This window comes from Natrix helvetica (genome assembly GCF_964273705.1).
Source record: "Natrix helvetica genome assembly, chromosome: 4".
In the NCBI taxonomy this organism is placed as follows: domain Eukaryota; kingdom Metazoa; phylum Chordata; class Lepidosauria; order Squamata; family Natricidae; genus Natrix; species Natrix helvetica.
The window spans coordinates 135381711-135392211 of NC_138550.1; the positions used below are offsets into that span (position 1 = coordinate 135381711).

Consider the following 10501-nt stretch of genomic DNA (forward strand, 5'->3'; position numbering starts at 1 on the left):
TTATCCAATTTGATTGAATCAAATAAGTTCCACGCAAAAAAAAGCATAAGCTATAATTCCTAGCTATCAAGATCTTTCTAGTCTGTGTCATTAAAACCAAGAATGAACCTACCTGGAAGTTGCAATTTCCACTTTAGTTCTAGCCATGGCAGCTGCACGCTGGGCACCTTCAAGTGCTCTCTCCACCTTTTCTTTAGTTTTTGTGTTCCTTATTGGTATAAGCTGCTTCCTTATTCCACGGACCAAAACATTGTTTTTATACTTTCCCTCTTCCTTGGTGCCATCTGGAAGCATAGTACATCCATACCCATGTCTCTTGTTGTTTAGCCACTCGCCTTCATATTTCATACCGTTTGAACGCTCACTAATACCAAAGCCATTACGCTTGTCATTCTTCCATTCACCCATATAGGTTTCTGTGGTGGTAGCATCAACATGGTCTTCTACTGGAGAATAATCACAGTCCATATCTCCAAAACTAATGGTAGAATTGGCATCACTAGAACTAATCCTGCTCATGGCAGCATCACTCCTGACAGAGCTACGTTTGCTAGATATTGATGATTTTGATTCAGATTTTCTAAGTTTTATACTACCAAGAAGAGATCCTCTTCTGAACAGGCCTCCTTTTTTCTTACTACCAACACTATCGGGATCACTGTGAAAATTCAACACAAACCCTCCTCTAGTTCCAGCAGGACTGTCTGCAGTGATATCATGTAAAACAGTGCCGTTACTCTGCTCGCTACGGAGTGAAGCTAGAGATGTCCGGAGGGGCGAACGGATCACAGTCGCCATGCCATAAGGAACACTTTGCCGCATACCATAGCCGTGTCTCATCCCTCCTGTCCATTGTCCCTGGTATGTACCTTGTCAAAGAAAAATAATGAATGAAATAAATAAATATTTGAAACTTTTATTCAAATATATTCATCAGCAGTCCACAAGATCCAACTTTTGTATTTTTCAACGCAAGTATTTTAAGGTAGCACCTGTAGACAATCAGAGGCATGAACCTACAGAAATAATTTTAAGGAATTAAAGCATACATTTTGCCATCGGTATCAACTTTACCAAACACAGTAAATATGAAAGCCAGATTTTCCCTAATAGTGGCAAACTACAAAAGGATTTGAACTATATAATGGATTTTTTTGGTAGTTTTTACAGTTAATATTGACATTGTTGAAATGTTGTTGATTGTACTTTTTGATGAATGACTTAGATAAAATTATTATCCATAGGCAGCATTGAAAATAATAATTTATACTTTCTACTAAACATTTCCCACAGATGAATCTCATATTTAACAGCACACAACAATTTAAAAAACTCCTATATATAAGAGCCGTGGTGGAACTGTAGTTAAAATGCAGTACTGCAAGCTAGCTCTGCTGTCTGCCGACTGCCTAGAAGTTTGGCAGTTTGAATCTCACTGGCTCAAGTTTGACTTAGCCTTCCATTCTTTTGAGGTTGGTAAAATGAGGACCCAGATTGTTGGGGGCAATATGCTGACTCTGTAAACTGCTTAGAGCGGGCTGTAAATCTCTCTAAAGCGGTATATATGTTGTGTACCTAGAATCTAGATGCTATTGCTATATAAAAATACTTGGTAATTCAACACTGTAAATTATATTGCTTTGTAAGATTTTGTACAAAGTAATATATAAGATTGCAAAGACAGTGCTTTCAAAAAGTCTACAATGCTGGAAAAGTTAGAAGGAAAAAGAAACTACTAGCAGCAAAGGAGAGGGACACAACTACAGGGACAATGGACAGTGTCATGTACAAAATATATGTGGCCATTAAAAGTTAAAAACAACTTGATGGCATGTAATCAATCAATCAATATTGAACTGGAAAATGACATTTAAGAACTAAGAAGTCATAATTTTCTGACCATTTACTTGAAACAAGCCTCGTGAAATATATTAAGAAACTTAAGAGTAGGGCTGTGAGATACAAAGATTAAACATATTTTTAAATAATCTTAAACATTTGAAAGGAAAGCTTATCAATTACAGGATATATAGAATATAACTTAATTTGAAATCATGATACATAGCTATAATCATCTTGATCATGGCTGAAAACTATGTATATATCTACATTTTCTGGGTCTTCCAAATCAGAAGCATTGATCCTTGGATATGAATGAAATAAAAGAATGGGCTGCAATGGCTCTTAAGTAAATGCTGTAAGAAGTTCACTACATATGTACACACTCACAAAAAGTACCATCTGGACAGCTATGTACCAGCAAACACCAAGAGAACTGAGCTGTTAAGCTATAAATGGGTCTTTCATCTGAGTAAGAAGTTGCACAGCATTTGGTCATCACACAGTTCTGAACAGAGAGTGCCAAGACAGAATAAAAATATGTTTTTTTTTCTCTAAATAGATTTGGATATAAAGTATTGTGAAATAATCTGCAAAGTACATTTATTGTACGTTATTTATGCAATATTAATTGCCCACACAAAATAAATATTCCTATGTTTTATTTACATATGTATTTTTATTTTGTCTTTCCTTTAAGTGTGAGATGACTGCGAGGTTAATACTCGTAACACACAACATTAGTAAAATATCTTTAGGTTAGAATATGTCAAGAATGGTTCTATAGCCTTCCATAAATGTTGTCGCTGGAAACAAGCCAAACAGTGACTAGTGTTCAAACGACACAAATAGAGGGTGCCGTTGAAAGAATTATCTGAACAAGATGTACTCTCGCCTGAAGATGCTTGTTTGATATCCTTACAATGTTCACTTTGAAGTCAGAAGAAATTGAAATATTAATTGCAAACATTTTTTTCTTCTAGAATAAAGTCATAGGATTAGGACTGGATATCATCATGCTCCAGTATATTGTTTTAGTCATATACCTAATATAAAATAATTATTTTAAAGAATTTTTATAATAAAAATATGCAAGATTCATTACAAGTAAACCTACACAGAAACATTTTACATCAATTGCCGACATGCTAAAATTATCCTCAACTCTTAACAGGATAAAATATATGATAAGCTTATATTACATTTAACAAGGAATTAATTCACGATATCCAAGAGAACATTAAAGCACAACCCTATATCTAAATTCTGTATGTGTAAAGGAAGATGAAAATTGTAATCCTTTTGACTAATATTGTCCTAATATACCTAAATTCTGTATGTGTAAATGAAGATGAGAATTGTAATCCTTTTCACTAATATTATCCATGTCCTGCTGGATGAAACCTATCGTGGGAAAGGGATTGATACTGTACATTGTGTGTTCTGAACATATTATGTGCTCTCCCAGTCTTCCTACCATTTCAAATTTTTAGCAAGTTTGGGGCAAATACAGTATTCAAAGCATTTATAATTTTGCTAGCTTCTTCATCCTATCCACTGCTTAAGGGTTCTGACTGCTCCTTTTAAACCATAAAGAGACAGGTGTGAAGGTGAGAGTTTTACTTTTCTATCTAGATATAGCCTTATCTCCGACCCTGGGGGGGGGGGGAACTCACCACCCAGTGCTGTTCTGGGATGGGGAAACAAGTAACCAGAGAATTACACTCTAACATTTTTATTAACATTCCTAATTAATTAATTCCATATGAAATGATGTCCTGTTCATTTCAAGAAAATAGTATTAAAACTATTGATAAATAACAAAGACAGATAATATTGCAGATATATTTATATTCTCCCTCTTAAATGTCATTTAATAGAAAAAAAAAGGGGGGGACACAAGAAACAGTCCTAAAGATTCCTAATTAACCCTCCTTAATTCCAGATGTTAACCATATAGACTGATTTCAATTTTCTCCTACAACTAGATACCTGAAAAATGTTTTGCATTCACAACTTCATATCTGTATGGAAAAAAAATTCTTAACCTATTTGATTTCAGACCCGAATAACAGGGCCCTGTTCACCCTGAAGTGTAATGAGAAAAGAACTGTAACCTAATTTATATTTCTGGATCTTCAGTAGTGAGATCAGCTGAAATTTTACAGTTAACATGCTTATAAAACCTATATTACTTCTTTCAATATAGCAGAAACAGTGAATCAATGTTTGAGTATTGTAATATTATACCATATTAAGGGAAGCTTGCTGAAAGTTAACTCTAGCAGGACAATTTTTGTGTTGTTAGTTGATTGGCTAGAAACACCAGTCATTAAATTCCCATAAAATAAAATAAAATAATTTAGTTTAACTTTGGTTGGCTTCATGGCTTCCATTTCTTTTAACCTAATTTTTATATTTTCACTGAAATTGTATTGTTGATGGGTACAAATTTTTCAGTACTTATGCTAAAGGTAAATGCATAGTTGACAGCTCTGCTGTGTGTTATCTCATCCTAAAAAAGTTGTGTGGGTTGTGTGGACTGTACATCAAAGCTATTTTTATTAAAATCAATATTACTGTCAAAGTATGGTTTGTATTATCAATATTCTAGCAATTATAGCCAGAGCAATAAATTTCTCACAATAGCAAGCAAATAAAAAATCTTCATATTCCTTACTAAAGGCATTTTACTTTAAATTGGCATATTTCTAAGGAAAATTAAGAACAAAGATACCAACTTTTGTAATTAACTGTGAGAAAATGTTTGCACTTACAGTGCAGTAAATAACTCAGAAATTCTTTGGCAAGTGTTCCTGAGGATGACTTAAGTGAAATTCCAAACTGAAATCAGAGTAGCCACATTTAGTTCTACTAATGGAAATACTGCCCAGGGAGAAAGTGGGATAAAGTACCTTGGAAATTCCTGGTAAATTTCTGGTTGATGTCAAGCGAATATTTTTGACTCTCAATCGTTTAACCATGGAAAAAAGTAAAATGATGCCAAATATCTCTACCAAAGTGTAAAAGATCTGTGAATGATGCTCAGAACTGTTATTAAATCCCGGGCTTTGCTATCGTTTGAGCCCATTTGTATTTCTTCACAACTGCCTTATCGATTGACAAGTTTATTCCAGCAGGGAGTGTATACAATATTTCTTTGCGAATTACAGGTCTCCAAGAATTCATTTGAATGCGTTTACTCATAGTAGATGAGACTTTTTCCCCTAAAAAAATAAAAATAAAACCGAAAGCAAGAGAAACCAAACGCATTACCTGCTGAGCGCACTTTCACACTCTTGAGCCCCGCGGTTGCACACGCCCGTGTGGAAGAGCAGCGCTTTGCACGCCCCAATGTGCGCCGGCCCCGGGCGCCCCCTAGCGACCGCTCCTCAGCTCACCCACTCACCTCCGTCCCCGTAGGTCTCGACGCCGTAACCGTCCTGCAGCCCGTTGCTCCAGGTGCCCTCGTAGCGGGCAGGGCTGGTGAGGCTCTGGCGCACGCCGTAACGGCCCTTGAAGCCATGCGACCACTCGCCCCGGTACATCCATTTGCCCTTCGTCTCCACGCCCAGCCCGTGGCGTTTGCCCTGCGCCCAATACCCGTGGTAGGTGTTGCCGCTGGGCCAGGTGTAAGTGCCCACCACCTCGAAGCCGTGCGCCCACGAGCCCGCGTACTCGCCCTGCCCTTTGGGCCCGGTGCAAATGCCGTGCCCGTGGGCTTTGCCGTCCTCCCAGCCGCCGCAATAGGTGCCGCCATCGTCGAAGTCGAACCTGCCGCCCGTCATTCAGGGGGAACGGGGCGCGCCCGGACCGAGATTACCCCTTCGCCACCTCGCGCTGCCGCCGCCGCTGCTGCTGCCGCCGCCGCCGCCGCCGCCTGGCGCGCTTCGTTCCCTGCCAAGGTGCCCGCGACAAATGCCGCGGCTCCGTCCCACTCAGCGATCTTCGCCTCGGCACTGACTCCCGCCCTCGGCGGCTCTGCTCCTCCCCTCCTTGCCCGTCCCCTCCTTCCGTCCTCAGCCCTGGCCGTCCGGCTCTACCCCGGGCGAAGGAAACGAGCAGGAGGCGCGGCGAGCGAGGCGGAGCCCGCAGGGGCAGGTGTCTCAGGAGGCGCGTGAAAAAAGGCTGGTTCCGGGAACTCAAAAGCAAAAGCTCGCCAGCCCCGGTCCCTGGAGTTGCCATCTGGCCTTCGGGAGGGCGAAGCTGTGGCTGGGTGTTGGTGTGTGTGTGTGTGTGTGTGAAAGAGAGGGGGCGAAGTCGGGCAATACGCTTGCGCAGCTTTTTGGCCATCTGAAACCCCCGGGGTGGACTGGCCCCCTCCTGGGTATTTGGCCGTCTCAGAGCCGCGAGTTAGGAAACGTGTTGGCAAACCTCTTAGGCTTCTGTCTCTGAGCATGAGCAGAGCTCCTTCCCTTCCCTGCGTTTGTTTTTGAACAAGTCATTCTTGGGGGGGGGGGGGGGATGTTGCTTCGTTATTTCCAAAATTACGGTTTATAAGACTGAATTGCTTCGGATTGTGGATGAGATAAGACGACTTTAATTCTCTGGATGCAGAAAAGGCGCAAAATATGCCTTCCTGAGCTGAGGTTGGCTATTGTTGGAAATTTTGCTACGTACTTGGAGTTATAGAATTGCAGGGTGTACATTCTTACAGTGTAGGATTGTCAATCTCTCACGCACCAACATACATGTGGATTCTACAAACATTGTATATACATTGTGTAGCTCATTCTTACTTCATTTTGCTCTATGTGGAAATCAAAGAGGACTTGTTTCAGGAAGGCAGAGTTACTCTCTTTGTTCCTTGCACAGACAGAAATTATTCAGGTCCATCCCCGGAATAAAGTTTTAAGGACATCTGCATCTGTGGAATAGTTGAACTATTATGATACTTTTCAAAAATCTTAGTCTTGAGAATCATTTCAGCCCCCTTTCTACCTAGCCCACCTTTATAGTATTTTAATGAGGATAATATCTGAAGAACTTATATGCTGCCACAACTTCTATAGATAAAGGCTCCCTTTGCACATATGTGCTAGTCGTTCCTGACTGTAGGGGGCGGTGCTCATCTCCTTTTCAAAGCTAAGCAGCCAGCGTTGTCTGAAGACGTCTCTGTGGTCATGTGGCTGGCATGACTAAACTCCCGAAGGAACGCTGTTACCTTCCCACCAAAGGTGGTTCCTATTTTTTCTACTTGCATTTTTACATGCTTTCGAACTGCTAGGTTGGCAGAAGCTGGTACAAGTAATGGGAGCTCACTCCGTTAACGCAGCGCTCGGGATTCGAACCGCTGAACAGCAGACCTTTTTGATCGATAAACTCAGTGTCTTAGCCACTGAGCCACCTACAATTTCTATAGCTGCGATGGCGAACCTTTTTTGGCTCGCGTGCCACAGGGGGGTCGTGTGCAGGCGTGCCGCACCCATAATGCAATGTGCAACCCCCCCTTTTTTACATGCTTTTTTCACCCTCCCCAGGCTCCAGAGGCTTTATAGGAGCCTGGGGAGGGCGAAAAGAGCCTCGCCCCCCCCCAGAGGCCCTCCGGAGGCTTCAGGGACCGTCCAGAGGCTTCTCTGAAGCCTTCGGAGCTCTCAAAAGGATCCTCCGAGCAAACCGGAAGTGACTCGGAGGGTGGTTTTAAGCGCTCCGAAGGCGTCAGGGAAGCCTCCAGACTTCCGGTTTGCTCGGAGGGTCATTTTAAGCGCTCCGAAGACATCGGTGAAGCCTCCGGACGGTCCCTGAAGTCTCTGGGCGGGCGGGGAGGCTCTTTTCACCCTCTCCAGGCTCCAATAAAGCCTCTGGAGTCTGGGGAGGGCGAAAAATGGCTTTTAAAAAGATGAACTCAGCTGGCCAGCGCGCGCATGCCATAGGTTCGCCATCACTGTTCTATAGCTATAAGAAATAAAGCTGTGAGCATTGTCTCAGTCCAAAACTACTTTTAGCGCAAAAAGGGATGAAAAAATAGCAACAGGGTGGCTTCCACCAAATTTGAAAGGCAATAGAAATAAACAGGAAGGACAGAATTCCATATGTACAAGGCCTTTACTCCAATGGGTATGGCTTTTGGCCAACACAAAATAAACAACTTGCTTTCCCAGGGGTACTTCCTTCTTGGGGTGTAAGGTTTTCTACAGAAGTCAAAGAAAACACAGCTTTGAAGTGGAATTTCTGCAGATAAGAAGGGTTGTCTAGTTAGAGCAATGAGTTACATAGAACAATAGAAGAATGTGGTTGAGGCAGTGGCATGCCGAAAGGGAAAGTAGGAAGTAAGTTTGACAGGCAAGGAGAAAAACAGAAATAAAAACTACAGGAAGAGGGCCTTGGGAGAAACAATAGAAAGATATGTAGGTTGTCATAGGAACCAGCAGGATTGAGCGTTTGGAGCGGGATGGCAAATACATGACAGATCCATAAGTGGAGGTGACAATCAGATGGAATGTCCATCTGCCATCCCCAAGGAGAAATCATGGGGTCCAGGGTGAAACTACAGCATGTAGAATGGAACAACAGCTGTATCTGTTCAGGCAGATACTGAAGAATAACAATGAGAGCTGATGCTTGCCTTGACAGCAGAGCGAGTTGTGAGAAAATCCTCCATTCCAATCTTAGCTCGTTTGTGAAGTTAAAGATAATTTTGAACCCTGGAAATATCCTCTATAAGCATATACCTCGACTTACGACCACAATTGAAGCCCAAATTTCTATTGCTAAGCAAAACATTTGTTAAGTGAGTTTGCCCCGCTTTTATCTTTCTTACCACTGTTAAGTGAATCACCACAGTTGTTAAGTTAATAAGAGGGATGTTAAATGAATCTGGCTTCCCCATTGACTGTGCTTCTCAAAGTCAGCTCTCAAAAGGTGATCACATGACCCCAGGGCACTATATCTGTTCTGACCTTGGCTTCCCCAAAAACCACGAAGCAAATTCCTGGTCCCGACAAAACCCCTTTTATTAAGTGAATGTAAATTCCTCTCATTCACATTCAGCAAAGGCCTGGTAAACAGTCTTTCAAAGGTGAATTTATGACCACAGACCTTATCTAGCTTGGAAAGCTGCCATATAAATATTTTCCAAACACAATGCTGTGCAAGGAAAGACTTGGTGCAGAGTTTCTGTGATTCACGGACAGATCTTCACGTTCCTAAAATGGATGAATGAATAAACAAATTGTATCATGTACAAGCCCACTCCCCCTTCACTCCATAGGAAATACTATGGGAGGGGGCCATTCACTGACCACCTGTGGCTTTACTCTCAAGTCGACCCTGATTTCTTAGCTGTTGTTTTCTTCTGGCAGCTCTGCGTATGCACACACTGGGAACAGGCTCCAGCTGTTCCTCTGCCTCACTGCTGTCTAGTTCTGAAGGCAGCTGAGAACTGCCAGACAGCCTTGGCCCAATCTCTGCCTACAATGCAAAGCCCTCGTCTGAGCCTTCCCCAGCCTCCAGGACTGGCCCATGTTCCTCCCCACCCTCCTCACTGTCCGACTCTGCTGCCATCTCTGCTGGCTGCTGGTGGACCACAACAACATCATAAATATGAGTCAGTTGCCAAGTCTCTGAATTTGAATCATGTGACCATTGAGATACTGCAATGGTCATAAGTGTGAAAAATGGTCATAAACCACTTTTCTTAATGCCATCATAACTTTGAACAGTCACTAAGTGACCTGTTGTAAGTCGAGGACTACCTGTATTTCTGATAGGCATAATATTTACTGGGATTTTCTGAAGAAATAATGTCACAAAAGTTAAACTGGGAAGATGATATCCAAACAGCAGTGCAATTCTTGGTTTTCTTGCAGGTGAACTTTGGGCCAGTTCTGATATATGGATTTATCAGTTGTTTTATGTACTTCATAGTTTTCCACAGCTGACAATGAATAGGATGAATAACTTAGCAGAGCAGGCTGAAAAGAGATGCTTAGGATTGAAGACTTCAAACTCACTATTTGGATTCAGAGATTATAGTAATGTACTAATGGTAATTCTTTTTATAAAAACCTTTAAAAAGAAGGAATTGATTGGTAGGAAAAAATATCACATTTTTGAGATGCAAAAAGAATATAGATTAAATCTAATGCAACTATTTCCACAGTGCTGATGTTTAATTTTATCCAGTCCTAATTTACATTAACTTGCCTGTGCATGTTTTTCAGTGGTTATTTTTATCACCTCTCTGTTGCAGTGGGTGTATTGTGTGAATGCCCACTTTCTTCTCACGAAGCTCAAGCAATGACTTTGGTTCTTTTATTCTCACAAGAATCCTGTGAGGTGAGTGCGAGTGAGCAATAGGAATTGATTCAAAATTACTCAGGAAATATTACAATTTAATTGGTATAGGGACATGATTGACAACCCCAGTCAAGATAGTTCCCAGCATTCTTGCCATTAGCCACAATTTAGCAACATCTGGTGTATCATCAGTTTTCTATTCTTGTTATAACTAGCAATACATTACATGGATTCATGGTAGCTCTTTCTTGGCACCATATGTTTCTCAAATTAAAGTGTAAACACACACATGCACACACTCATCATAGTATCATGTCTCCCTGCAGTCTTCTCTTCTGAAAGCTAAACATGTCCAAAGGTGCTTTTTCAAGAGGCACTGGACTTTCTGGTTTTTTTCTTTGAAGACATTTCACTTCTCATCCAA

General features: G+C 41.4%; 1 protein-coding gene across 2 annotated transcripts in view; it reads right to left on the reverse strand.

Annotated features, from left to right (window-relative positions):
• The window catches only part of JPH1 (junctophilin 1), a 59729-nt gene extending 53823 nt beyond the window's left edge, over positions 1-5906 (reverse strand). Inside the window, exons 1-2 of one of the 2 annotated variants that reach the window (XR_014175384.1) lie at positions 5249-5906; positions 113-869 (exon numbers count right to left, since the gene is read on the reverse strand). Coding sequence is in view for 1 of the 2 variants with exons in the window: in XM_081953016.1 (XP_081809142.1) it covers positions 113-869; positions 5249-5627 (1136 nt within the window). In the remaining variant the exon portion in view is untranslated. The remainder of the gene's footprint in view (positions 1-112; positions 870-5248) is intronic. The other variant, XM_081953016.1, reaches the window with a different exon arrangement.
• Between the last annotated feature and the right edge of the window lie 4595 nt (positions 5907-10501).